The sequence below is a fragment of the Anas platyrhynchos genome, chromosome 16, assembly GCF_047663525.1.
Source record: "Anas platyrhynchos isolate ZD024472 breed Pekin duck chromosome 16, IASCAAS_PekinDuck_T2T, whole genome shotgun sequence".
Classification (NCBI taxonomy): Eukaryota; Metazoa; Chordata; class Aves; order Anseriformes; family Anatidae; genus Anas; species Anas platyrhynchos.
This window is the reverse complement of record NC_092602.1, coordinates 5,467,973-5,494,576: the sequence shown is the minus strand read 5'-3', so window position 1 is coordinate 5,494,576 and position 26,604 is coordinate 5,467,973. Positions and strand designations below refer to the sequence as shown.

The 26,604-nt window shown below is 60.1% G+C and overlaps 2 protein-coding genes across 5 annotated transcripts in view; both read left to right on the top strand.

The window, feature by feature from the left end:
• The window catches only part of NF2 (NF2, moesin-ezrin-radixin like (MERLIN) tumor suppressor), a 32,741-nt gene extending 19,222 nt beyond the window's left edge, over nucleotides 1–13,519 (top strand). Inside the window, exons 13-17 of one of the 4 annotated variants that reach the window (XM_038187601.2) lie at nucleotides 442–547; nucleotides 4,851–4,981; nucleotides 6,359–6,518; nucleotides 8,289–8,348; nucleotides 13,320–13,460. In XM_038187601.2, coding sequence (XP_038043529.1) covers nucleotides 442–547; nucleotides 4,851–4,981; nucleotides 6,359–6,518; nucleotides 8,289–8,324 — 433 coding nt within the window. In that variant the 3' untranslated portion in view covers nucleotides 8,325–8,348; nucleotides 13,320–13,460. Of the gene's footprint in view, nucleotides 1–441; nucleotides 548–4,850; nucleotides 4,982–6,358; nucleotides 6,519–8,288; nucleotides 8,349–13,319 lie in introns of all 4 variants that reach the window. The other 3 variants (XM_072024235.1, XM_038187598.2, XM_038187600.2) reach the window with 3 other exon arrangements.
• A 6,379-nt stretch (nucleotides 13,520–19,898) lies between these two features.
• Nucleotides 19,899–25,553, top strand: CABP7 (calcium binding protein 7). Its single transcript, XM_038187604.2, has 5 exons — nucleotides 19,899–20,359; nucleotides 22,700–22,843; nucleotides 23,770–23,882; nucleotides 24,479–24,632; nucleotides 24,729–25,553. Exons 1-5 carry the CDS (start codon nucleotides 20,251–20,253, stop codon nucleotides 24,854–24,856), a joined length of 648 nt encoding a protein of 215 aa, XP_038043532.1. The 5' UTR covers nucleotides 19,899–20,250; the 3' UTR covers nucleotides 24,857–25,553.
• The last annotated feature ends 1,051 nt before the right edge of the window (nucleotides 25,554–26,604 follow it).

Here is a 26,604-nt window from a genome sequence, read left to right as displayed (position 1 = left end):
CCCTTGAGGCTCAGGGCTAGGTACTTGTTTTAGGGTCGTTGGGCCCTGCAAGCAGGCAAAGCTGTGTAGCCTTGGGTGCTTTCTTCTTTTTGTATGTTAGTAGAGGCTTACCAGGCAGAAAACTGCCTCTCCTGCCGCAAGTCTGAGCTTAACTTTTGAGGGTGTTCTTCCCGTTCTGGCATCTTGGCATGCTCCTCTGGCCCTTAGCCTTGCTTACTGCTGCTCACGCAGGGCTCGTGTCAGAGCTGCCCTTCTGTGGCTTGGGTTTCTGTGCTAATTAGTGTCCCACGTGTCAGGGGTTCCAGCGTTGCCCTTGCCCAAATGATTTCTCTAGTTGAGGTCTTGTTAAGGAACAAATGTCTGCCTGTTTTACACCTACACTGTAACCTGTCGCCTCCAGGCTTTGATCTGATATTTGCCATTTGCTGGTTTTCTTCGCAGGGCAAAGGAGGCTGATCAGCTAAAGCAAGACCTTCAGGAGGCTCGGGAGTCTGAGCGGAGAGCAAAGCAGAAGCTTTTGGAGATCACCAGCAAGTCGTCCTACACGGTAAGGAGGAGCTGTCTTGTAATCCCTGGTTCCCAGCCCGTAATTGTGGCCTCTGTACCCTGGAGAATTCCTGTGCCTCCATCCCATCGGAGAAGGGGTACGAGCAGTCTCATTACATCGCTCAGCAGCTGCTCAGAAATCCGTAGCTGCTCTTGCTCTTGTCGCCCAGGTGCCCTGTCCAGCACTTTGCTCTTCTTCCTCCCTGTCTGTCCTGCCTCGTGCTATGAGAGCCCAGCAGCTGCTGGTGAAACTGAAGGCAGCAAATCGTGAATGGATTTAACAAAGGTGTTAGAGCTGTTCTTTGCTGTGCGGGGAGGACCAGCTTAGTGAGAGCTTTTAAAGGAGGGCTAAATACAAAAAGGAGGATGTCCTCGTTCTTCTTAGGTAGGATAAACATTGCTCAGAGCCTGTGAATTCATTCTGTGGGCATAACCTGGTTGCTGCGCATCTACGTGCGGAAAAGAACAACTTCCTTGAAGGGAGATTATCCCATAATTGCCCATTACGAGGATTTCACACCTTCCTCTGAAGCATCTGGTCCTGGTTGCTGCCGGGGACCGAACCGTCAGATTAAATGACCACTGCTCCCATTCTGTCTGGCAGTTCTTTTCCTCAACTTCTGTAATTGTGCTGCAGGGCCTGCAAAATCCATCAAGTGCTCCCTCCCTGCCGCTCACACCTGCCACGACTGCCTCTTCCGCAGCTCTTTGTCCTGAGGGGTGAAGGGGGAAGAGCTCGACAGCTTTGGGAATAAGCTCAGCAGACATATGTGGAAGTTTCCAACCTGTCTAGTACTGAAATTTTAATTTGTACGTGTTGGCTCCTTCCCCTTCTCTCAAAACTTCTGAGAGGCAGGTTGAAGAGGGCTAACGATGAAGTAGCTTTCCATTCAGGTTCTCTGAATATCCCTGCAAAAAAAAAAAAAAAAAAATGTTCAGAAGCTCTTAAGAAACTGCACTGATGGAAAGCAGCCAGGTACTTTTAGCCTCGGGGCACTCATTCAAGTGCTAGCTACCTCCATGCTTTGTAAACCTCATTTTCGGAGTGCTCCTTATTTTACTACGGGTTTCAGGGATCCACCAGGTCTTTAATTCTGGGTTTAACATATGCACGGGGTGGAGCACCCTCACTGAAAACCTTCTGAAAGACCCGTGTTGAGGTCTGGGCAGAGCTCTCCCGTTCCTGTTCCTGTGTCCATCTCTCTGTTGTTTTTCCAAGGTCAGCGGGCTGCAAATGTGCCTGCTGGCCCCGCGTCCGTGTGACAGCACCTCGCCGGGCCCTGGGGTGTGAAGCTCCCTCTCCCCCAGCCCTTGTCACGCCTGTCTTGCTCCTCTCCTCCCTCCTGGCATCTCTCCTCGCTCCGCTGCCTGCCTGCGTGGGGACGCCACTCCGAACGGAGGGACCCCGCGGGACAGGCGCAGGAAGGATGGAGAGAACCAGCCCGGGGTGCCCTGAGGGATTGAAGGGCTTTGAAAGCTGCTGCTGGGAGCCTCGTGTCCCTCAGGTGAATGGCAGCTCTGCCAAACAGCGCCGCGTTCCAGCTCCTCTCTCCCTTAATGAGGGTGTAACGCTGAGCTTCTGCTTTTCCCTTGGCCCAGCGCTTGTGCTCTGGTCCCCCGGCACGGGGAGCAAGGCAGAAAACTTCCCTCCCGGGGCAGGGGAGGAAGGCAGGCGGGGATGGCTGTGCTGCAGAAACCACAAGAAGCGGTTAACATTTTGCTTTGGTAATTTTCCAGTCTCCCTTACTGGCTTTGTAAAGCCTGTTCAGGTGTCTTCTTAGTCCTTGAAGCCCAAACGGCTTTTGTGATGGTGCAGGTGGATGATGCATGAGGGGAAAAAAAAAAAAAAAGTGAATCTGAGTCTCAGGCCAGCAGGGCTGGGAGAACAATTCATTCTTTACTGACTTGGCAGCGTCTCTTTCGCCTCCTTCATTGCCATTCAGGTACCACTCAGAGCAAGACTAAAGGCAGGCAGCACTTCTCTGAGCCTCTTGAAGTACTGAGCCTGTCTGGGGCTTCCCAAACCCTCGAGGAGCACAGTAAAGGCAGCGGCAGCGAGAGGAGAAGCTCTCCCTGCGGGGGAAGCCTTGTGACACGGCTTGCTCCGTGCCTCCTCCGTGTCAGCCGGCTCGTTTGCTCTGCTCCCCGGGGGGACGGCCGCTGTCAGCGTGGGGCTTGCCTCTGTTAACTGCAGGGAATTGCTTTAATGGAACAACGGGGCTGCGCCTTCGGTTCCAGGTGAGGGAGCACGAGGGAAAAGCTGTGTCCCCTCTGTCATCCCGTGCCCCGGTGACATCCCCCTTGTCCCCTTAATTAAAAATTTGTGCCCAGCCTCCCTGCGGATGGATGGCCGGGGACTGTTTTGCTCTCTCCTTACCCTCCCTCCCCATTGCTGCTCTCTTACTTCTCCATCATTTATTTTTTTTTTTTTGTTGCTTCATGTAAGAGCTGCGCTGAGGAACGGGGAGGCAGTGGCTGTAGTAACCCTGACAAATTGGCTTCTGGGTTTAATGATTGCAGCGACTGAAAATCCTGCTCAATTGCTCTTTGGGGTTGTGTGCGTGGTGGTTTTGTTTTTTTTTTAAACGTAGAACAAGCTTGTGCAGAAAAAAAATGTTAAAGGTTGTTTTAAGGCCAGCAGGAAGGTTTGGATGCTCCTGGCTCCCCTGCGCATCACAAACCACAGAATTTCAGGTGGGAATGTTTTTGCAACCCCCTGTGGGTGTTACAGCAAAGGGACCTGCGTGTCGATGGGATGCAAGTACTTAAATCGCTCAGGTGCCTTTGCAGGTCTGTCCCCTTTCCTTAGGGACAGGGATTTAGGTGCTCAGCTGTCCCTTTCAGCACGTGCTGCAGAATTAATGCGGCCACGTCCTGTGGCAGCAGCTACTGCCATGGGTAGGGCTGGGTATTTTCCTTGCAGCTCGAAGTCTGGCTCAGCTGCGGGATGCCAGGCAGTGCAGTTCTGGTTGCCTCCTTGTTTCTGCTCGTACGAGGTGTTTGCCTTTCAGCTCGGGCTCTGCGGGGTAAATGAAATGTCGTCGCCTTGTCCAGGAGCAGGGACAAGCCTCGGCTGCTTGTGAATTCCGGGCTGGCGGTGAGGGAGGAGGCAGGGACTGCACAAGGAAATCTGTCACGGCTCTAGCACTGCTGGAGCTGGCTGCAAACAGTCCCCGGAGTATCCCAAACAGAAGAAACACGGGAAAGGAATAACCAGCCAAAGTCCTGGGGGCAGGTACCCTCTGCCCAAGCACCGTCCTCCCAGCTTTTGGTGTGTGCTGCCTGCCCAGCCTGTCTGCACAGTGCCACCTCCTCCCGAATCCCGCCTGCTTGGGGCACGTCCTCGGTACAGGAATCCCTTAAAGCTTGACGGGACACCTTGGAGAGATCCGGGTGACCTTTGGGAGCTGGGCTGTGTTGCTCCTACCCCAAATGCCAGCGGGCTGGGTGCACCAGCAGCGGGTCTGACTCAGCTCCACGCGTGCAGCCTGCCATGGGAAGCTGCTCTGCCATCCTTGACGTGTGCTGCTGGCGACCTCATCTAACACATTGCAAGAGGGGAGGGATGATTTGAGTCAGGCTGTTCTTCCTGCGCCGCTAACGAGCCCATTTATTAGAGGTGTGACAAGGGTTTTGACTGAGAGAAGGGTCATTTTTTTAAAAGGTGAGGAGAAAGGAGGAGAGCCTGGGCAGTGCGTGCCAGGTGGAGCCATCACAGTGTGTGGAAGCAGGGAAGAAAGTCCCAAATCTTCATTTGTGTGCAGCTCAAGTGGGTCCTGGTGTTATCTCTGCACTTCCAACTGGCTCTAGCAGCAGTTCCGAAACACTCAGAGCTGTTAATTGCTGGGAAGGTTAAAAAATTAATAAAAAATAGTGGTGTGTATCTCCATGGACTGCCCTGGAATTGCATCCCAAGTTAACCTTTGGTGTGATGTTCTTCTTGAGGCACAGCCTGTTTGCTGCTCTGCTTCTGCAGGGCTTTGCAGCACTTGCCACCTTCTGCACAAAAAGCTCGCCAGCTTAACCCTTCCTCCTGGAAGTTTGAGGCTGGTTCAGAAAGTGGTGCTGGTGGGCCATGGTGCATCAGGAATGCGACCAGGGTGCTCCTTCCAGGTCAGTGCCACTCCATGGAGAGCACACTGTTACCTGTGGGGGTAACTGGGACCTTATTAAAGCATTAAGAAGCAGCACCTGGTGCTGTGTCTTTAGGCGTTGCTCTGGTTTTAGCTCTGTGTTGCAGAGCACTCGCTGTAGGAGCTCTCACGTCAGTCCCAAAGCCTTTAACTTGTCCTCTCCCCCCGTAGCAGTCCATGAACTCCAGCACGACAGCGCTGCCCACGGACCTGCCGAGCTTCAACCTCATCAGCGAGAGCCTGTCCTTCGACTTCAAGGATACGGACATGAAGAGGCTGTCCATGGAAATTGAGAAAGAGAAGTAGGTGGCGTGCTGCCCGCCGGGGCCGGGGCTGGGTGGGGTTGCTGCTGCCTTCCCTCTGCAGCCAGGGGAGCTGTACCGGAGCCCAGCGTGGCTCCTGTGTCGTTCAGAAGAGCTCCAGCATAAAGGGAAAGAGGGAGAAGGTTTTTGGGTTCTCATCCACCCCGTCGTTTGGAACTCCTTTTCCTGTGAATCTGTGGCATGTTTATATATAAAACGTGTACGCAAGCAACTTTTGGCTGTGATTACGAGCTTTGATCTTGTGTTTTCCTGAGGGTGTAAATGTAGCCTTCGAAATTACAAATTTAGCAGAAATCAAAGCAGATCAGATTTTAATCTCTGTAGTAATAATGTGCTTTGTTCATTGACGGGGGGGGGAGATCAAAGCTCGGAGGGCTGCGGTCGTAACACCCCCCATCCCACCGGGTGGCTTTTTCTGCCTCTGGTCACTTCCCTCTCCCGCTACTCCAGGGCCAGAGGTTAAAAACTTGTCCCGAAGCCAAAAGAAAAAACGTAAAAGCTGCAAATACCCCCCAAATTCCTGGCTCCGCACCGAGGTTGCTAACTAGGTCATCCCACTCTTCTGAGCAGGAGGAGCTGGGCTCTGCCAAACGATAAAAGCAGCAGCGTGCTTTTCGCTGGCTTCTCCAGGAGTGCTCTCATTCCTCGGATGCTGAGATAAGCCCTGCTACAAATTTTGGCACTTTGAGAGGGTTCTTGTTAGCCTGCTGGTACTTTGACCTCGGTCTCAGTATTTAATCGCAAGTACAGGCTGGCGTGGTGTGATTTTTGTTTTTTTTTTTGGCTCCGGTAGATGTTTCGTTGTAGAAGGCAGCTAAGGCTGAGACCTGAGAATGGCTACAGGTTTCTTGTGCCTTTTTTTTTTAAACTTTCTATTTTTGAGAGGCCTTTCTCTCTCTCGGGGATGCGGTGTGTCTAAAAAACACCTGATATTTTGGGGACGGCGCTCGCTCCCACACCCCTTACCAAATTAAACCCCTCTAAAACAGGAGAAGGCAGCACAGCAAGGTCCCTCCTGGAAAATGCCACCAAGGGATTTGTGCCGTGGTGAGCCTGAGAGCTCGCTTTGGAGGTGGGGGGCGGATGGGACGAGAGCAGAGTGGAGCAGTGCTGCTTAAAACAGCGTCTTTTAGGCTGAAACTGCACACCCCTAAATCTGTCTTGTGGCACAGCTTCACTCCAAAAGCCTCCAGCAGCCCTAGCTTGGCTTTTTTTATTTATTTTATAGTAACAGGGCTCAGAGTTCTTGGTTGGGTGTCCGGCTTCTCTTTTTAATCCTGACCAAGTTGCTGCTGAGGGTCGTGCCACCACGTGCAGCCAGGCAGCACTGACCCGGGTCTGTTTTGTGTGCGCCAGGGTGGAGTACATGGAGAAAAGCAAGCACCTGCAGGAGCAGCTGAACGAGCTGAAGACCGAAATCGAGGCGCTGAAACTGAAGGAGAGGGAGACAGCCCTGGATATATTGCACAACGAGAACGCCAGCCGAGGCAACAGCAAGCACAACACTATCAAAAAGGTATCGGAGGGCTCCAGTTTGTATCTCGCCTGACGAAATCCTTTAAAAAAAAATCGACAAAATAACCCTGCCTTTATTTTGCACACGTTGTTATAATAAAATTGTTTGATCTAGGCTTTCTTCCCTGCCTGCTTAGCTTTGAACCAGGGCGCAGGGGGTCTCAGCTGCTGGTGGCTCTGGTTTCATTCTTGCTGCAACCAAGCCTCGTCTCCTCAGTGCTTGGTGGAGGGCTGGGGAGGTCTCGAGGTTTGCCTGTCCTGCTGAACCTTACCAAAAGCTATACAGAGAGGTGCTGGTAGGAGGGATTTGCAACCCTACTAACACCAGGAACGGGAAAAGCCCTTCCTGGCCATTGCAACCGTTCCCTAAGGGCAGCGCAAGGAAGTAGTTCTGAGTTTGGCTAGGGAATAATAAGGGGAAAACCACTCCTGATTTATGAGCTCTCAGCAGAAAAAGCCAAAAGCTCCATCCTCTCTTTTAATCTGTTCTCCAGTAACCTGTAGTGCAGCTTCAAGCACTAACAGCAAAACCTGCTGCTGTTAAGGTCTGAGCGGGGTGTGCTCTGCACCCTGGAGCCACCTGCCTCTAGAAATGCTTCGGAGATTCATGCTTAGCCAAAACGTTGGGATATTGGAGTGCCTGGAAGGGCCCAACACAAGCCCTTCTTTATCTTTACATTGGTTCTCTTCCCTTCGTTGAGTGGCTCTGCTCTCCTCCCAGCTGGGCTCATTCTAACGAGGGGCTGGGACCCATCCACAATTAGTGCAGCAGGACGTAGTAGTCAGCTCCAGTCGCCTGCAGAGGTTTTTTTTTCCCCAGGGTTTGTGCTAGCAAGCGTCTTTGTGAGCGCTTCGGAAGTCAGTGTGACAGGGGTGTAGGTCGTGGTAGAAATTCGGGGTTTTCAAACCAAATCCTGGCCTGATAACACGTCTCAGCGGGGAGCAACGATGGCTACAAGGGCTCCAAAATATCAGCTCGTGCCGACTCTCGTGGCTGGGAGCTTGTGATGGCTGAATTGGGGCAGGAAAATGAAGCTAGCGGATGTCGCTGGTTTCCCAGTGCCAGCCGTGTGCTATTTGGGTTCCTGCCTCTCCGGAGGGCAGAGCAGAAAAATCTTCACAGGCCCTTTAATCACTGCAGAATCTGAAACCCTTTCTGCTCCCATCAGGATTTTGTGAGGATACGTCCCCGTACTCAGAGCCCTCGGTGTAAACAGCAAATGCTAAATTTTTGCCTCTGACTGTAGCTTTTTGAGATAAATTAATAGCAGGCTGCCGGTCCCATTTGTCTCACTTAACGGAGGCGGCAGGCAGGCGTTTGGGCGTCTGTCGGGGGGGTGTCCCCATCCCCTTTTGGAGCTTCAGGCCCGTCCCCTGCCTCCGAGGGGGAACCGAGGGAACAGGGGCTGCCCGGCTCCCGCATCCCAGCCCCACCAGGAGCTGAGGTTTCCAAATCCCAGCCCGCTCCTCGTCGGAATAAATCCCAGCCTGCTCCTCTTGCTGCCTTCGGGAGGTCGGGAGGGCTTCTGGCCCTGTGTTGTGATGGAGAGGGAAACCTGGTGGAGAGGGAAACCTGGTGGAGAGGGGAAATTGAAGATGCCCGAGGTGGCCGAGTGGTTTAGGAGGACTTCGGTACCGCCAGCCCCCTGCCCCTCCTGGGGAGCTGTTGCTCGCTGCAGCGCTGAGCAGATTGCCCAACCTGCCCTTACTCGTATCACAGAGGAATGTTTTTTTTTTTGTCTGTGTGTCCGTTTTTATTTTGCTGGTTTAGCCTCAAGCCCAGGGCAGAAGACCTATCTGCATTTGAGACTGCCACCTAGGTTATTCCGAGGTACTCTGCGTTGGGGCGAGGGGGTCACCGCCTGTCCCGCTAACCCCTGCATGAGCTTGCCCGCGGTGCCCGCTGCTCCTGCCACCCCCTGCACCCCGGCACCCTCCTCCCCAAAGCCCACTCGGCCCCGTGCCCGGCTCTCGCTCCGTCAGAAGCGTTGGCAGCTTCTCCGCCTTCATTTTCGCACCTGATCCTCCACGCTGGGCTGCGTCTCTCTTGGCAGAAGTCGAGTTGGCAACATCAGTGGGGGAGCGCAGGCGAGAGCTGCTTAAATAATTCAGGGCGCCTGCTTCTGCGCTGCTGCCTGTGGCTGGGAACCCATCGGAGGTGCAGGGGGGGGGCCTTTGAAGCTTTCCGTAATGAAGTTAAAGCAGGACCTGCCCCCTTGTTTGCTGCAGAAAGCAGCTCACGAGCTTGATAAAAAAAAAACAACCAAACCCCATCAATTTCCTCTCGCCGCGGCTGCCAGGGCTGGCGGGGCAGGCTGAAACTTCCCCCCCTCGGCTCGGAGCGGGGCGGCACGTGGCTGTGGGCTCTGTGGTGTCTGTCTGAGCAGCTCCAGAGCAGCGTGCAGGTGGCAGCTGAGGACAGGCAGTGTCTGCAGGTACTGCTCAGGCTTGGCAGTGCCTGGTGTTGGCTGCTACCACCCCTCGAGGCAGCCCCTTGCTGCCCTGCGCTCTCCTCTCCTGCCCGCTGGCCCCGGCACCAAGAAACGCCGGCTGCTGGAGGTGGGAAAGGTTTCCTGCCCTCTCCCCAGGGTCAGGATTCTTCCCTGCAGCCCTTTTGAAGTGACTCAAGGAGCGCGTTTCTGGCTTTGGGGGTTGGAGCTGTGTCCTGCAGCCCCCTGGTGCTGTTGGTGGAGCTGTCAGCGGGTCCCTCCCCGGTCCCCCGGGTGGCTCTGCCTTCCCCGCCACCCTGCGGTGCCCCCGGTCCCCTGCCTCCTCACCAGGCTGCTCCTTTCTGCTCTGCCAGCCACATCTCATCTTCCTGGAGCTGCTTCCCTCCAAGGACCAGCCTGGCCGAGCCAGGGGCTTGCCTGCCCTTGGTTGAGGAGGGATTTTGGGGAGCTTTTTCTCCGTTCCGTGGCTGTGCTCTTGCACGCCGACGGCGCTCGGCGCATTTTGGCTTGTAGCACTGAGGGGAGAGGCGCTGCAGGGCTGCAGCAACAGCATCCCTGAGCACAGGTGGCAAAAACACTCAGAAAAAACCTTTGTGAGAAGTTGCTGAGGGCCAGCACAGCCCTGCCTGAGCAGCAGGGGGGTGCAGGCTGCCTGCTGAGCACCTCAGCACCACGGCAGAGGCAGGGAGGTGCTTTGGCCACGCAGGCTTCTCCCTGGCCCGTGCCCAGAAGCAATGGCTTTGGGGAGATGCTGGGTGTCCCTCCAGGGCCAGCTGGTGGTTGTTGAGCCCCCTGCCCCCTCCCCATCGGCGCTAGGAGCTCCGGGACACCTTGAATTTGGGGGAGGGCTGCAGGTGAGCACGGCACGGGGAGGGGATTTGGAGCAAAAAGCACCAGGCAGCAGCTGAGAGGAGCCCGCGTAAGGAAACCAGCGCTGCTGCCTGACCCCTGGCTTTGGTTGCCTGCCTTTGAAGATGCCTGCTCAGTTTTTTTTTCGCCTTTAATGACGTGGTTAACATGCTAATCCCGCTTTACGAGCTCTGTGGGCACAGCGCAAGGCTCCTCATCTGGAAGCTGCTTTCCCCGTAGCGCTCCCGGCCGGGGGCTGGCGCTGGCAGCTCCAGCTGGCTCGGCTTCAGGAGGGTTTTGCTGCTCGGGCTGCGGTAGAACATGAAAAAAAAAAACACTTTTTCCCCATGGGGGAGCCTCCCAGGGCAGGCTGCTGCTCTGAACTGTGAGCACAGCCCGGCCTTTTGTTCCATTTCTTTTTTCATTTCATTTCTTCTCACCCCGTCGTGCTGCTTTGCCCTGAGCGAAGCCCTTGGAAGCGTCGGGGCGAGGAGCAGCTCCCCATGCCCCTTCCCGGACAGGTGGATTTGTCCTTGAGCACCTCTCTGCTCCTTCCATGACTGCTTCTGGACTCGGGCTGCCTTTAGGGTTTTAGGGCGACCTGTAGGATGCAGCACCTCTCCAGGTCTGGGGCTGGAGCCCGGTCCTTGGCACCGACACCGTGCCAAGGCGGGATGCGAGGGAGCAGCAAAAGAAACGCTTTTCCCCCACTTTTCCCCCAAATCCCAGAGGAAAGGGAGGTGCATCCCGCACACCTCTTGCCCCTGCGAGCTCAGGTCCCCGCTGGGTTTTTATTCCCGGTGTTTCACTCCCCTGGGATTTTATCCCCGTGATTTATTCTTATTTATATTTATTATATCTGGTGTGAGAGCTGCTGCGCCTTGGGGACGGGAAGTGAAACTCCCCGGCAGCTAAAGTGGGCCAGAGCAGCCTCAGTTCCCTTGTTTACAAGGAGCGAAAGGAAAGCAGCAGCCGTCAGGGCCCGTCAGCTATTTTTGGGGCAGCCTTTGAAAAAAAAGTGTTTCCTTCGCCGGGGAGTGTCATCTTCTCCCTTTTAAGCGCGCTCATCAAAGCGGTGGAGGCTGGGGGAAAGTTGTGCTCCGGGCCGCGTGGGAGGAGGAGGAGGAGGCGAGGGGTGCGGGGGGAACGGGGAGCTTCGGCCCTAAAAAAAATTAAAAAAAAAAAAGAAGAAAAAGGGGGGGAATGTGTGACTGGCCGCCGGGGAAGTGGGCAGGGATGGAGAGGACACGGAGGGGAGCGGGGGTGGCAGTAAAGAGGATTTACGGGATGCAGCACTCGGGCTGCGATTTCGCAGGGACTACAGCTCCCTGCCCGCAGCAGCAGCAGCAGCAGCAAAACGTGCCCGGGGAGGCACGGGGAATAAAAATCCCGGAGTGCTGAGCACTGGGAGCACGCGGAGAGCCCCCGGGAGCCCCCAGCCCCTGCCCCTGCTCCTGTTTTGGGGTCGGGGCCGCCCTGACCCCGGCGCACTTCTGCTGTGCCGTGGGTTAGGGGCTGCCAAGTGGGTTTTCCTCTGCTGTTTGCTCTCGGTTTCCCCGCACGAGTCCAGCAGCTGTGGGGACCGGCAGAGCTCCCAGAACCCCAGCGCAGGGCTGCGGGGAGCGGGGCTCTTCCCTTCTCCCCCCCCTCTTGATTCATTTGAGCGCTGGCTGCTTAATTGCGCTCCCGCTCCCTCTCTCTAAATTTTCTTTGATGGCTCGGGTAAGCGCATTGTGGAGCCCACCCCGCCCCCCCTCCTGCAGGAAGGAGATTATCATAATACTGCTTGTAAATCAATTTTTTTTTTTTTATTTTTTTTTTCTCCTTTTCTCTTCCCCCCCTCTCTGCACTGACGAAAATCTAACTTGCTCTCCATCGCTCAGCCTCGCCTGCGCGGCGCTGCGCTGCCCGTGTGGGCACTCGCTGCTCCTCGGGGGGGCGAGCGGGGCTGCTGCCAGGGTGCTGGGGGCGTTTTGGGGGAGGCAGGGGGTGCTGCCGGGGTGCTGGGGGCATTTTTGGGGAGGCACAGGGTGCTGCAGCCCAGCCCGGGGCTTTCCCCAGAAAAATGGGGCTGCTGTTTGCACGGCAGGGGGCAAACCTTGAGCCCCATCGCGTCCCTCCTGCCGCTCTCCTTGCTTTCCTCTCCCGGGTGCAGGAAAGGAAAAGCACAAAACGTCTGGCTCCTGCTTTTGGGGAGGGGGGTTCCCTGCGAAGAGCTGCCTGGGGGCCGTGGCTGCAGCCAAAATGCTCAGCTCCGGAGCTCCCCGCAGCCAGCGGTGAGCGCAGCCGCTGCCCGGACCCCGCTGTGGGGCGAGTGGGGGTGCTGGAGGGGCTCTGCCCTCCTTCCCCGAGCTCAGCCCTTGCCTCTTGTCATGCCAGGCACAGCCAGGCTGCGGCCGTGGCGAGCAGCCCTGCGGCACGGCGCCTGCCCTGAGCGCTGCGGGGCCGCAGCTCTGCCTCCGCTCCCGTGCCAGCGGAGCGCTGCCGGGCACGAAAAGCAGGAGGAAAGGGAAGGCAGGAAGGAAAAAGGAGGTGTTTTTTTTTTTTTTTTCCATCGCTGGGGGAGTCGGGGTGCGCTCAGGAGTGGTTTGAATTCCCTCTCCTGACCCAGCAGGAAGGAATCCTCCTGCGCCTCTCCTCGCCCCGCTCTCCGCTGGGCTCCTGCCTCTCCGCCTGCCTGCGTGCCCACGGCTGCCTTGCTCCTCCCGTGCCTCGGTTTCCCTGCGCAGCCCCAAATTGTGACCATCTGTGGCCACCTCAGCCCGGCAGCGATGAGCCCGGGTTGCTCCGCGGCACCCCCATGGGTCTCACACCCCAAATCCTCTGTTTTTTGACCCAACTGGAAGAGCCGAAAGCAAGCGTGCGCTGCAGCTCCAGAGAGGAGGCTGGGGGGCCGGGGGGGTGCTGAGGAGGAGCTGAGCCAGCCCTGTTCCAGGAAAGGGCGTTAAGCCCCTGCAGAAATTGCCTCTGCAATACAGATTGCCAGCACGGCATCAGAGCCGTGAAGGAATTACCGCGGAGAGGACAGCGGGGCGAGCGGGGAGGGGGAAGCGCTTGGCAGCTCTGCCGTGGGGCTTAGCTGGCTGCGAGGCCAACCCGGGATCCCTGCCTCAGCAAAACGTGCGGCCCCGGCGGAAAGCAGCCCGGGGGGAGCCAAATTTCGTGGTGCTGCAGAGCCTTCGCGCCGGGGTCCTCGTGGTGCGGGCGAGCAGCTCCAGCTCCCCGCTCCGCGACGGCCCCGGGTGGGTGTCGGGGCCGTGCTTTCCTCCAGGACCCCAAATTCCCTCAGCCCCCAAATTCCTCAGCTCCTGCCGCCCAGCTGCTGCCCCTCGGCACCCTTTGCTTTTTGGGGGGAGCCCTGCAGAAGCCCCCCTGCCCTTTCCCCACGCCCTCCCTCCAGCCTGCGCTTGCGCCGAGGCTGCGGCCAGACGTCCCCGCTTGTGCCATCCCCGCGCCCGGCGGGAGGAAGGAGTCACCCCCGTGTCCCCTCTGCTCTCTTGCAGCTCACACTACAGAGCACCAAGTCCCGCGTGGCCTTCTTCGAGGAGCTGTAGGACGCCGCCCTCACCGCCCTCCGGCCCCAGTGCCCGCGCCGGGCATCACCGCGGCTGCGTCCCGCGTCCCGCATCCCGCCCCGGACCGCGACACCTCCACCTCGGCGTGTGCCGACCCTCCTCCTCCCTCCCTGCTTTGGGTTTTTCCAGCCTCTCCTGCCTTTTTCCTTTTTCCTTTTTCTTTTTTCTTTCTTTTTTTTTTTCCCCTTATATTTTGCAGCACAGTGCCGGGGCCGCAGTGGAGGAGCGGGATGGGGGGCTCCCGTTAGCAGCCCCCAGCGGAGCGCTTCTCCTCCTCCTCCTCCTCCTCCTCCTCCTCCTCCTCCTCATCCGGGATCCTGGCAGAGAGCGATCGCGGCCCCGGTTTTGGCTGTGGGGAGGCAGCGGGTGCCCCCTGGGCCCCACCGAGGTGCCCCCACCTCTGTGCCTTTTGCCTGGGTGCTGCAGCCCCAGCTCTGCACCCTCCCGATCCCCCAGCAGCTCACCCCACACCCTGCCCCTTCCCCATGGGGGGAGCAGGACCAGGAGCCCCCAAACACATGCAGGGACCCCCCCCAATCTCCTCCACAGCCCCCCAGCTGCTGCTCCCCCCACGCCTGGCTCCTGGCCACCTCCAGCCCTGCCTCCCTGTGCAAACTGGGGGTCCCGTCCCCAAAACAGTGGGGGTCTTGTCCCCAAAACACACCCCAGGTCCCAACCCTGGCCACCCGCACTGCGCCTGCCCCACAAAAAGCCCCTGAGCGAGGTCCCTGGCGCATCCCTGTGGCTCCAGCCCCGCTCCTGCCCCTCTGTGGGGATCTGGGGGGCTCCCAGCGCCCCAATTCCTCCCTCACCCCCCAAGGATGGAGGCGCAGCCCCCCCGGGCAGAGCGTGCCCCAAACCCTCTTTATTTAGCATCTTGCTGCCTTGTGGCGACCCTGCACGATGCGCGTCTGCGGTTCGGATGGGTTTGGGTTTGGGTTTGGGTTTGGGTTTGGGTTTGGGTTTGGCCGTGGCACAGCGTTTTTCTATCCCCGTGGATCGTTGTACTCCGAAGAAATAACGTTTTTTTTTTTGTTTTTTTTTTCTCGGTTGTTTTAATAAAAATTCAAAGCACTACAAGGGGGGGGCACGGCGCGGCCTCGATTTCTTAATCCCTGGAGGACGAAGCCCCCTGGGGACAGGGGGTGTCCCACCACACCGTCCCCAACCCCGGGGGCTGCTCCTGCTCCCACCCAAGGCCAGGCGATGGGATTTGGGGTGGGAGGCGCGGGCGGGTTGGGAGCTGGGGGTGGCGGTGATTTTTTTTTCTTTTTTTTTTTTCCCTCTTTTGTTGTTTTTAAGCAGGGCAGCCCAGGGGAGATGGGATTGCTGCTTTCTTCCTGTGTGTCAAAGGGATGCTGATGGGGAAAAGGGGGGGATTTGGGGGCTGCGGGATGGGGGGATGGCAGGGAGGGGGGCTGACCTGATTTCCCGCGCGCGGCGCAGCCTCGGCAGCAATAACGCAGCCGCCTGCGGAGGACGGGGAGAGCCTGGGGCCGGGGGATTTGGCCCCAAAGCAAAGCCTCCAGGGCTGCCCCAGAAACCCTGAGGCCAGAGGAGGATGCTCCGTGTCCCAGGGGGGTATCCTCGTGCCCTCCTCCCCCCGAGGGGCTGGGGACAGGGGACAACGACCCCCGGGGTCGTGGCTGTGCCCTTGGGGAGCGCCCGGCCCCAAAAGGGTCCCCGTGCCTCAAAAGCAAGGCTGAGCTGTGGGACCCAGCCCTGGTGCTGCGGGGGGGCTGCTGCGGTGCCATAGGGCCGTGCGCTCCCCCTTGCACCCCCACAGCCTTGCACGCCCCCAGCCCCGCGGCAGCTCCGTGCGAGCGCTCCCAGCAGCGGCAGAATGGGAAATTCCAGCGCTTTCAAAGGAAATTTCATTCTGATTTTTTATTATTTTATTTTTTTTTTTCCTTTTTAGCAAAATTAAATTCATCAAAGTCTAGACAGCTTCAGAGAGGATGTGGATTGCGTCGAGATGACTTTGCCCAAGGAAAAAAAAAAAAAAGAAAGAAAAGAAAATAAAACTACCTAAATGGCTTTTTCCACGTGCTGGAGCAGCTCCTGCCTCCTCCTGCCTGTTCCCAAACTGGGAAGGGGCCCGGTGCAAGCCCTGTGCCACCCGGGGGGCTCTGCCCGGAGCTGATTTTAGGGGGTCCTGGGGGCTGCCAGCGCCCACCAGCAGGAGCAGATCCCAAAGAGGGCAAAGCTTGGGGCAGGTTGGGAAGGAATTTGGGGTTTTCTTTGCCAAACTAAGGGCCTGGCTCCGTTTCGCAGCGTTCCTGGGCGCACTTTAATGCTGGGGGTGGCTCTGGCACTGCTGGTGGGGGCACCCCCAGCCTCCAAGGGCACCAGCCCCGCGCCGAGCATCTCCGAGGCACATCAGGAACCACTCCAAAGCCTCCCCTGCTCGCATTTATGTGACTTTGAAAACATGAAATGCCCTTAAAAGAATCATTTAAGCCCCACGCTGAAGCTGTGCTGCTGGAGGGGTCACCTCTGGGTGGGGGACAGCGGCTGGTGGACACGCGGTGCTCCCGCTGCCCCTGGGGTGGGAAGGATGGGGGGTGGCCCAGCCAAAATCTGCAAAACCCACCCAAAAAGGGGGATGGGACAGCCCTTGTCCCCCCTGTATCACCAGGGCTCCTTGGGGACCTGAAGTGACGCTCAGGGTGTCCCCAGAGCGAGAGCCCAGCGCTGCTGGAGCCGTCCTAGCAGCGAGGAGAGGCGGGTGGGGAAACTGAGGCACGGAGGAGGGTGGCAGCGGCGTGTCCCCGTGTCCCCGTGTCCCCGTGTGCCCGTGTCCCCGGGGCTGCCTGCCCTGCGGGGCTCCCGTTTGGTATTCTGCCCTTGTCCTGCGCGGCGGCGGCGAGGCAGCGCGGGGCCTGCAGCCATGCATTATTCATGGGGCGCACGGTGGCGAGGGCGACGCAACCCCCCCAGGAGCTGCTCCTGCACCCTTGGGTGCTGCCCCCCGGCACCACGCAGCTGCCTCCTGCCCCCCCAGGAGCTGCTGCTGCTCCCCGGGGTGTGCGCACCAGTGGCGAGCGTCTCCACGCGGCGCTGTGTTTGCGCACGAGGGCGTTGCACTGGCACGAGGGGTGCAGCGGGGCGTGCACAAGGGCTGTGCACTCGCACAAGGGCTTTTTGCACCCCGGTGCGTGTGCAAGGGGCACATTTGCACCATTGTGTGTGTTTGTGTCTGTGTTTGTGCACAAGCACGGGGCGTTTCCACGGGGGCCCTGCGTTTGTGCGCAGCGGAGCTCTGCTCACGCAAGGGATTCGGTCACGCTCCAGGTGCGTGCACACCCGGGACGGGTCCTTGCACCGGGGGCACGCGTTTGCACGCCCCAGCCATGCCGGGAGCAGCGGGCACGCCGCGTTACTCAGCGCCGGGCTCTGAGTCAGCTCCCAGCCCCGCTGGCACCGCCGCAGCCGGACACGGCTCCGGGGACCAGCAGAGGACACGGGGAGGTGGGACGCTGGAGGACACAGCGGGTGCAGGACATTTGGGACCAGGCTTTTCCATTTTCCCCAATTTTCCTAAATCTCCTCCCCGTAAACCTTACGAGGGGCTCTTTTACCCCACGGGTGCCCACATCAGGCTCTGCTTTCCACACCTTTCCCCTTCTCCTTGCCCAAACCCTGCACCCGGAGGCTCTGCCCCGTTACTCCCCCATCACAGAGGTGTTTTTGGGGCTGGGGGACGGGTCCCCAGTGCCCCTCCCAGGTTACCGCAGCCCTGCGAGCTGGCAGCCGGTGCCAGGGATAGCTAACCTTGCGCAGCCATCCCTCTTCTTCCATCAAAGCCTTCGTTTAAGAACCATTTCGCTAAATGCCCGGCTGACACCGGCGGCACGGGGAGATGGATGCCTCCGGCGGCTCGGCGGGCTCGGTGCCAGCGGGTGGCTTCAAAAGGACACGGCGGCCACGCGGGGCCACCACGTCCCCTCCCCGCAGGTGATGGGATGAGGGATGCTCTGCAGCCCCCCCGGGAGCCGGGCATGGGGCTGCCCCAGGGAGCTGAGGGCACCCGGGCTGGGGCTGCACCTCCCCATGCCACCCCTGTGAGCTTGCCCAACCCCTGTCTGGCAGTACGGGGTTTAACTGCCCCATCCTAAACTCTGGGAGCTTTCACATCCTATTCCCAGCTCTGTGAGGTTCTGCCAGCCTATATTCACACATCCCCATCCCATCCCATATCATCCCCATCCCATCCCACATCCCCATCCCCATCCCATCCCCTCCCATCCCCTCCCATATCCCCATCTCCATCCCCATCCCATCCCATCCCATCCCATCCCATCCCATCCCATCCCAGGGGCCGGGGGGGGCGCAGCACCCCTGGGTGCAGGGGGAGCAGTTGTTTTTAATTGCCAATGCAATTAAATCTCTGTTAATTACCCCCCCCGTCTGCCCTTCCCTGCCTGCCGAGGGGGGCAAGTGCAGGGATCGGGGGGGGGGGGCTGGAGATCGGCGGGGGGAGCAGGGGGAAAGCAGCCCTGAGGTTTTCGGTTTTATTTCTTCCGGATTTGGGTGGCGAGAAATTAATGAGTTTCCACCCCTGGGCCTCCAGTGGGCAAGCGGAGAATTAATTGGGAGGGCGACTTCATTAATATTGAAGAGTGGCTGGATCCGCCAGGAAAGAGGAGGAGATTTGCAATTAGGCTGCTTTCCCTTTTCCTCTTCCTTTATTTATTTTTATTTTTTTTTCACCCCCAAAGGGCCTGCGGGGAGGCCACCGGGGGATTTTGGGCACCGCACGCCCCCGTTCCCCGGCCTCACTGCATCGCTGCCGCCGGGCTCCTTGCAGCAGCAGCCGACAAAATTCAGGCTCCGGTGCTGATTTTTTTCCTTCAGGGTGCACCGAGAGCCCGCAGAGGGCTCAAAGAAATTAATTCCCCCAGGTTTTTAGCAGCTTGGATGTTGGGGAGGGCGAAAAACCCCCAAATCGGCCTCACCTCCCCCAGGGGCTGTGCTGGGCTCAACCCTGGTACGAGACAGCGGAGAATCCCCATGGGGCACGGGGAGGAGTGGGTCCACGCGTCCTGGGGGGACGGGGCTGTGGGATTTGGGTTTTCCCATGGGAAGGGGGCTGTGGAGGAGGAAATTCCACCAGGGGACACATCACTTTTTGGTGTCCCCAGGCACTTTTGGGGTTCGGGTGCCACCGTCCCCACGGCACAGCGGGGAGCGGGGCTGTGCCGGATCGGTGACAAAGTGAGAAATGGGTCAAAAATGTCACCAAAAGAGGAGGATGGCGGGGAAAGGCCGGCACCCTGGGGTGCCCCCCCTCTGCTCGGTGCCTCCGCCACCCCCGGCTGTGTGTGGGGGCAGCAGGATGGGGTCAGGCCCTGGGACCCCGCTGCCCCGCGCTGTGTCACTGCCCGGATGCTCTGGGGACATGGGGACAGCGGCAGGGGCATGGGGCAGCCGGGCTGCTCGGGGTGGGAGGGCGATGGGGGCCCCAGCTGGGCTGCAGCTCCCACCACCAGGTGTCACCGGCCCTCCCATCCCTCCTCCTCATCAGCATCCCCATCCCATCCCCATCCCATCCCCATCCCCATCCTGTTCCCAATCCCCATCCCATCCCCTCCCCATTCCTTCAGCAGATCCATTCCTACCCCCATCCCCATCCCTAACACATTCCCTTCCTCATTCCCATCCCATCCGAAATACCACCTCAACCCCATCTCCATTCATCCCATCCCATCCCATCCCCATCCCAATTCCATTCTCACCCCCATCCCCGTTACATCCCCTTCCCCATCCCATCCCATCCCATCCCATCCCATCCCATCCCATCCCATCCCATCCCATCCCATCCCCATTTCACCCCATCCCCTTCTCCATCCCATCCCACCCCTAACACATCCTCTTCCCCATCCCTATTCCCATCCCATCCTATCCCTTCCTCATCCCCATCCCATCCTCATCCTCATCCCTTTCCCTTCCCTTCCCCATCCCCATCCCATCCTATCTCCATCCCCATTCCATCACCATCCTCAATCCCATTCTCATTCCCATCCCCACCACATCCCCATCTCCATCCCAACCCCACCCCTTTCCCATCCCATCTCCATCCCATCCTCATCCTCATCCTCATCCCTTTCCCTTCCCTTCCCCATCCCATCCCTATCTCCATCCTTCTCCCTACCCTACCCCACCCCATCCCCATCCCCATCCCCATCCCCATCCCCATCCCCATCCCCATCCCCATCCCCATCCCCATCCCCATCCCCATCCCTTTCCCTTCCCTTCCCCACCCCATCCCCATCCTTCTCCCTACCCCACCCCATCCCCATCCCATTCCCATCCCCATCACACCCCCTTCCCCACCCATCCCCATCCCCATCCCCATCCCCATCCCATCCTCATCTTCATCCTCATCCTCATCCCTTCCTTTCCCCATCCCCATCCCCACCCCCCCCTCCCTCTCCCCCCCCCCTTTTTACCCCCCAGCCCGGTACCGGGGAGGCGCGGCCGGGGGGCGGGGGTTGGGGCTGGGGGCGGGCAGCGAGCGCCGAGCCCCGGCTCCTGCTCCGCCAAACTTGGGCAGCGGCAGGAGGCTGCGGCGGAGGCCCCGCCATGCCGGGCCCCAAGGGGCAGCTCCCGGGGGGGTGCCGGGGGGGCTCCGGAGCCGGTCCCGGCCTTTAAAAGCGGCTCCTGGATGCTGGGAGCCGGCCCCGGCCCCCCCCCCCCTCCGCCCTGAGGCCGCGGGGACGGGCTGCTCGGGGGGGGGGGGGCCGGGGGAGGTGGAGGTGGGTTTGGGTTTTTGGGGGGGGGCCGACCCCGTCCCGGGTTAGGCTCGGATTTCTTCTGGGCAATTTTTTTTCGGCCGGCGAAACTTTGGGCTCCGAAGATGCCGTTCCACCCGGTGACCGCCGCGTTGATGTACCGGGGCATCTACAGCGTGCCCCCGCTGCTGGCAGAGCAGCACCCCGTGGACATCCCCGAGGACGAGCTGGAGGGTGAGCCCCGGGGGGGGGGGATGCTGGGGGTGAGCCCTGGGGGGTCCCCGAGGGAGGGACCCCCCTACCCGCACCGCGCTCCGCCTGGCCCCATCGGTCCCCCCCCCATCCCCACGCGTGGCACGGTGAGGTCGGGGAGCCCACTCGTGGCATGCACAGGGCCGGGCTGCCCCGAAAAGGGGGTTTTTCGCCCCAAAAGTTTGGCTGCGGGACGGGGACGCGGCCCCCAGGGGGCTGCTCGCAGCCTCCGGGCACCGCAGGGGAAACTGAGGCACGGGGACACGCAGCCGGGGGGCCCCAAACCGCAGTGTGCAGGGCTGGGGGCTCTGCTACAGCTTCACGCCCCCGTGTGTGTGTGTGAGTGTGTGTGTGCTTGTTTGCAGCCCCCCCGGCACGTGTACGTGTGTGTGCACGTCTGTGTGCACACGCACGGCCCCGCTGCAGGGTGTGTGCACGCACACGTGCAGTGCTGGGGGGGGAGCTGGGTTCACGTGCACAGCACTGCTGCAGGGGGTGCGTGTGTGCATGCACCAGTGCAGCGTGGCGCTCAGGTGGTTGTGTGTGTGTGTGCACAAGCACAGTGTCACTGCAAGGTGTCTGGGTGTGCATGCACAAGCACAGCATCACTGCAAAGTGTTAGTGTGTGCATGCACAAGCACAGCGTCACTGCAAGGTGTCTGGGTGTGCATGCACAAGTACAACATCACTGCAAGGTGTCTGTGCACACAAGCACAACATCACTGCAAAGTGTTTGTGTGTGTGTGCACAAGCACAACATCGCTGCAAGGTTTCTGTGTGTGTGTGCACAAGCACAGCGTCACTGCAAGGTGTCTGGGTGTGCATGCACAGGTACAGCATCACTGCAAAGTGTTTGTGCATGCACAAGCACAACATCACTGCAAGGTGTTTGTGCACGCACAAGCACAGCGTGGCTGTCAGGTGTCTGTGCATGCAAGCACAACGTCACTGCAAGGTGTTTGTGCATGCACAAGCACAGCGTCACTGCGAGGTGTTTGCATGCACGCACACGCACAGCAGCACTGCAAGGTGCCTGTGGGTGCACAAGCACAGCGTGGCTGCGAAGTGTCTGTGCACACACAGGTCCAGCACGGTGCCGGGCTGTGCATGCACGGGCACAGCCTCGCTGCAAGCTGTTTGCATGCACGCACAGGCACAGCGTGGCTGCAAAGGGCGCACCACAAGCACAGCGTGGCTGCAAGGCGTGTGTGTGTGCGTCACAAGCACAGCATCGCTGCAAGGCGTGCACATGTGCGTGCACGAGCACGGCATCACTTCGGGGTGTGTGTGTGTGCGTGCACAAGCAGGGCACTGCTGCAGTGAGCGTGCACAGCCCCATTGCAGTGTTGCACACACACACACACCCAGCGTGCGGTGCACCAACGGGGTGCTCCTGCCACGACCCACGGCCCTCGAGACCCCCAAGGTGACCCCACGGAGGGACCATGCAGGGGGGGGAACCCGCTGCTGGCTCCCCCTGAGCCTTGGGGGTGGCCCCGAGCCCCCTGTGCCTGGTTTTTGGGGGCTGGCAGGGAGAAGCAAAGCTGTCGAGCCAGCAGGCCAAAACCTACCAAATTCACCCCAAAACGCCTCGCAGGACGTCTCAGACGGCACCCGGCTGGGCTGGGGGCTCAGAGCAGGGGGAAACCACCCGGCATGAGACTTCATGTTTTTAGCACCGCTCCCAAACACGGCGTTTTACATCCCAAGGCGGCCTTACCGGCTGCTGCGCTGACATGCCACCCCCCAAGACCCCAAAGGCCACCCCATCCCCGTGGTTTTGGGGCACGATGTTGAGTTTGGGTCGATTTCAGCCCAATTCCGCGTTTCCCCCAGTGCAAGTCCTCGCTGCCACATGTGGAGCCCTCAACTCCCTCAGCCTGGCTCGGGCTCTGCTGGCCGGGGGAGATCCAAGAGGAAGGAAATCCCCTAAAAAGCAGCGATTTGGGCAAAACCACCCCATGCTGCCCAGTGGTCCTCCGGGAAACGGGGCTGAGCGCGGCTTTAGGGCGGCCGGCACCCACCGAGCTGCCCCCGTCCTCCCGCAGCACCCAGGGGCTGCATTTTGGGCCAGAACCCCCAGATCTGCTCACTTTCTCCCCCCAGCTCTTCCCCACGGGGCGGCAGGGCGTCGAGCACCGCGGGTTCGGGATATTTGGGGCTCGGCACCGGTGCCGGCCCCGCGCTGGGTGCCCAGGAGCGGGATGCGCCCAGCCCCACCGTGCCTCAGTTTCCCCGCTGCGGGGGGCGAGCGGCTGGCCTGGGGGAGGTCAGGGGGGGGGATTTTTGGGGTGTCCGGGCTGAGCCCCGTTTCCCCCGCAGAGATCCGCGAAGCCTTCAAGGTGTTCGACCGGGACGGCAACGGCTTCATCTCCAAGCAGGAGCTGGGCACGGCCATGCGCTCGCTGGGCTACATGCCCAACGAGGTGGAGCTCGAGGTCATCATCCAGCGCCTCGACATGGACGGTAGGACCCCGGCACGGGACCCCCGGCACCCCCCCGGTGCTGCTCCCCCCCCCCCTTCTCCCATCACTGCTGGATTTGGAGGGGCCCGGTTCGGGTCCTGCCTCGTGCCCGGAGCCTCGTCCGTCACCCTCCTCTTCCTCCCCGTGGCTCCATTCGGGAGGATTTAACGGGGCTGGAACCGGTCCGGGGTGGGACGGGGGCGTCCTGACCTGGCCAACCCCCCTGGGATTGGGGTGCCCGGCCCAGATCCCACACCCCAGGGCTGGATCCCACACCCTGGTGCCAGATCCCACACCCCATGGCCCTGCACCCCGTGGCCCTGCCCTCCCCGTCACTCCCGTGCTCACCGGGACCTTAAGGAGCGCGTTAATTTATTGGATTCCTTTTTCTTTTTTTCTTTTTTTTTCCCCATTTAAAAGCCTTTCAGGCGAGGCTGCCAAGCCGCGGCTCCCTCCATTACTCATCGTTAGTGCCGCCGTGACAGCCCCGGGGGCTGATGTCCTCCTCCCCACGAGGGCAGCCCGGCCCCATTTCTGTGGGGTTTTAGGGGCTGGGGCATGGGGGTCCCGGCTGGAGCTGGGCTTTCCAGCCGCTCCTGGGGGTCCCCAACTGCTGCCGGGGTCCTGAGCAGTGCGGGAGGTCCCAGCTGGTGTCGTGGTCCCCAGGTGGATTTTGGGGTCCCTGGCTGGCACTGGGGTCCCCCAGCAGTGTGGGGTCCCCGTTCGGTGAAGCCCCAGGGTCAGGGGGGTGGCACTGGAGCCCCCAAAGTGCCAAACCCTGGAGCGGGGTCCCACCAAAACCACCAAGCCCAGCGGCGTCCCCCCAAAACGCTGCCGTGGGGACACTTCTCAGGGTCCCCATTTGAGGGGGGGACAGGGGACACGCTCGTCCTCGTGTCGGGGTGACGCCGGCTCCGTGTCCCGCAGGTGACGGGCAGGTGGACTTCGAGGAGTTCGTGACGCTGCTGGGCCCCAAGCTGTCCACCTCGGGCATCCCGGAGAAGTTCCACGGCACGGACTTCGACACCGTCTTCTGGAAGGTAGGGGGGGACCCGACCCCAACCCGCACACCGGGGACACCGGGGCGGGGCTGGGTTGGGGTCAGGGTTAGGATTGGGTCGGGTTTGAGGTTGGGGTCGGGGTCAAGGTAAGGCTTGGGGCTGGGGTTAGGGCTAGGGTCAGGGTGAGGGTCAGGGCTGGGGCTGAGCTTGGGGTCGGGCTCAGGGTCAGGGTTTGCTTGGGGTTAGGGCTCAGGTCAGGGTCAGGCTCAGGCTGTGGTTGGGGCTGGGTTTAGGGTTAGGGGCAGGGTTGGGCCTGGGGTCAGCCTCCAGGTTAGGGCTGGGGTCAGGGTGATGGCCAGGCTCAGGCTGGGGTTAGAATTGGGGTCAGGGGCAGGTTTGGGGTCAGGCTCAAACTTTGAGTTAAGGTCACCTTTGGGGCCAGGCTGCGTTCTAGGGCCATATTTAGGGTCAGGCTGCGCCCTGGGCACAGCGACCTGAACCCCGGCCTGTGACCAAGCACCCTTGGGTGCTGGAGCCCCCAGCCCCGCTCCGCCGAGGCTCGGGCGAGGCGAGCAGCCCCCCGGCACCGGGGGGGGCCAACTTGGGGTACCCGAGCCCACCCGTCCGCCCCGCAGTGCGACATGCAGAAGCTGACGGTGGACGAGCTGAAGCGGCTGCTGTACGACACCTTCTGCGAGCACCTCTCCATGAAGGACATCGAGAACATCATCATGACGGAGGAGGAGAGCCACATGGGCACGGCCGAGGAGTGCCCCGTGGACGTGGAGAGTGAGCGGGGCGTGGGGTATGGGGTGGGGGGGGGTTAAGGAGCTGGGGGGGGACGTGGGGACGGCGGGGTGGGGGTGACGCCGGCTGTCCCCGCAGCCTGCTCCAGCCAGCAGATCCGGCAGACGTGCGTGCGCAAAAGCCTCATCTGCGCCTTCGCCATCGCCTTCATCATCAGCGTCATGCTCATCGCCGCCAACCAGGTGCTGCGCAGCGGCATGAAGTAGGACCAGGGGACACCAGGGGACATCGGGGGACACCCTCACCCCCCCCAAAAAAAAAAAACCTCCCACCCCGGCACAGGGGTGGGGAGCCCGCGGGGCTGCTCGCGCGACGCCCGGACTGCGGCAGAGCCCCGGAACCCCGCCAGCAAGTACCAAGTGCATGCACTGTGCATGGAGCCCACCCGCTGCCCCCCCCAAAACCCCGAGCCGGGGGCGAAACGTGCCCGCGGTGCCGGCCCCCCCCTTGCACCCCCCCTGCTGCACCACATCCAGCCCCTGCAGCTCCGTATTTATGGCCGAACCGAGCGCCCCGTGAGCAATACACGCGCCTGAGATCTGTATTTTTGTTCCCAATTCGGAGAGGGGGGGGCGTTTGCATGGACCTCGCCGCCAAAGGCTGGATCTGCCCCCCCCTGCCTCCGCCGTGCACCCCCCCCAGCCCCGCGCCGTGCCTCAGTTTCCCCAGCTGCCAGAGGGGGCTGCCCGCACGAGGACCCGCTGGGAAGAGCCGCACGTCCCGGCAGCCTGGGGACCCCCCCATCCAACCCCCCCCCCAGCCTGTATGTAGCACCCGCCGGGCCCCGGCCCGGTTTGGATTTGGGTCCGTTTCTCATTCTTTGGAGTTCCGTTCTTATTTTATTTTATTTTTTTCCTTCCTGGTCGGTCGTTTCCGATCTGAAATAAAACCGGGATTTCTGAACTGCTCGGGGACGCTCGGGGGGCGCAGGGCACCCATGGGTGCTGCGGCCCAGCTCCGTCAAGGCCACGCGGGACCTGTGGGACACCACCAGGACCCCCCCAGCTCCTGGTTTAGTTATGGGGGGGGGTCTGCCCCCCATGCTGGGCGACGCCGTCCCGCTAATGAGAACATCCCACTAATGAGAGCACCCTGGAAATCCCCTCTCCGTGAGCTCCGGGGGGGGGTCCTGCACCCGCCTGATGGATAGCCCTCCCCGAGCCCCCAGACGATGCATTTTTAATGGCAAATAGATTAAAATAATAAATAAAAACCCGGGGAGCTCTCGGTGCCGGTAGCATCACAGGCACGGCTGCTTCCCTGCAGGAGGTGGCCATCCCCGGGGCGTCGGGGCTGCGGGCCGCCAGCCCGCTCCCTGCTTGGGGACACCCCAGTTTGGGTGCAAAACTGCTGGAAATGGGAATTTCTGGGCAGGGAGAGCTGAGGAGTGCAGGGATCGGTTCAAGGCACAGGGATCTCCGTGGCTCGGCGCGGCGCTGCCAGGAATTGGCTGCGTGTTACCGGGGGGGGGGCGATGGGGGCTGGTTGGGGGTTTTTTATTTATTTATTTTTTTTGGATCTCATATAATTTATCACGCAAATTGAACCGAGCGTCCAAATGAGAAATGAAAATGGGAAGCGCTCCACGGCAGTGAAATCATCTCGGCTGCCTCGAAAAGAGGGGGAGGCTCCGCGCCCGTAATGAAATTTCATCCATCTCCCCGCAGAAACTTTTGCTTTTTTACGAACCGGCGTTTTCAGGGGAAACCACGTGCCCTCGGCGCTGTGTACATACAGCCAGATATATTTAACCAGGTCTGTTATAGACGCTGTGAATAAACATAAGGAAGGCGAAAAAGAGAAAAAAAAAAAAAGGAAAAAAAAAAAAAAGGAAAACGAGGACAATTTAATTTGCTAGAAAAGACAGTAACATAAAAGAAAAATCAGCTAAAAGGAAGAGCGCGGTCCCCAAAGCTCGGCTCCTCAAAGATGCTCAATTAATTTTAATGGGAAT

Bases quoted from the DNA above. Each gene is read 5' to 3' on its own strand.
- CABP7 (XM_038187604.2), top strand. From the start codon at position 20,251: ATGCCGTTCCACCCGGTGACCGCCGCGTTGATGTACCGGGGCATCTAC. The intron at 23,883-24,478 runs GTAGGGGGGGAC...TCCGCCCCGCAG, and splicing joins TCGACACCGTCTTCTGGAAG to TGCGACATGCAGAAGCTGAC. The intron at 24,633-24,728 runs GTGAGCGGGGCG...CTGTCCCCGCAG, and splicing joins GTGCCCCGTGGACGTGGAGA to CCTGCTCCAGCCAGCAGATC.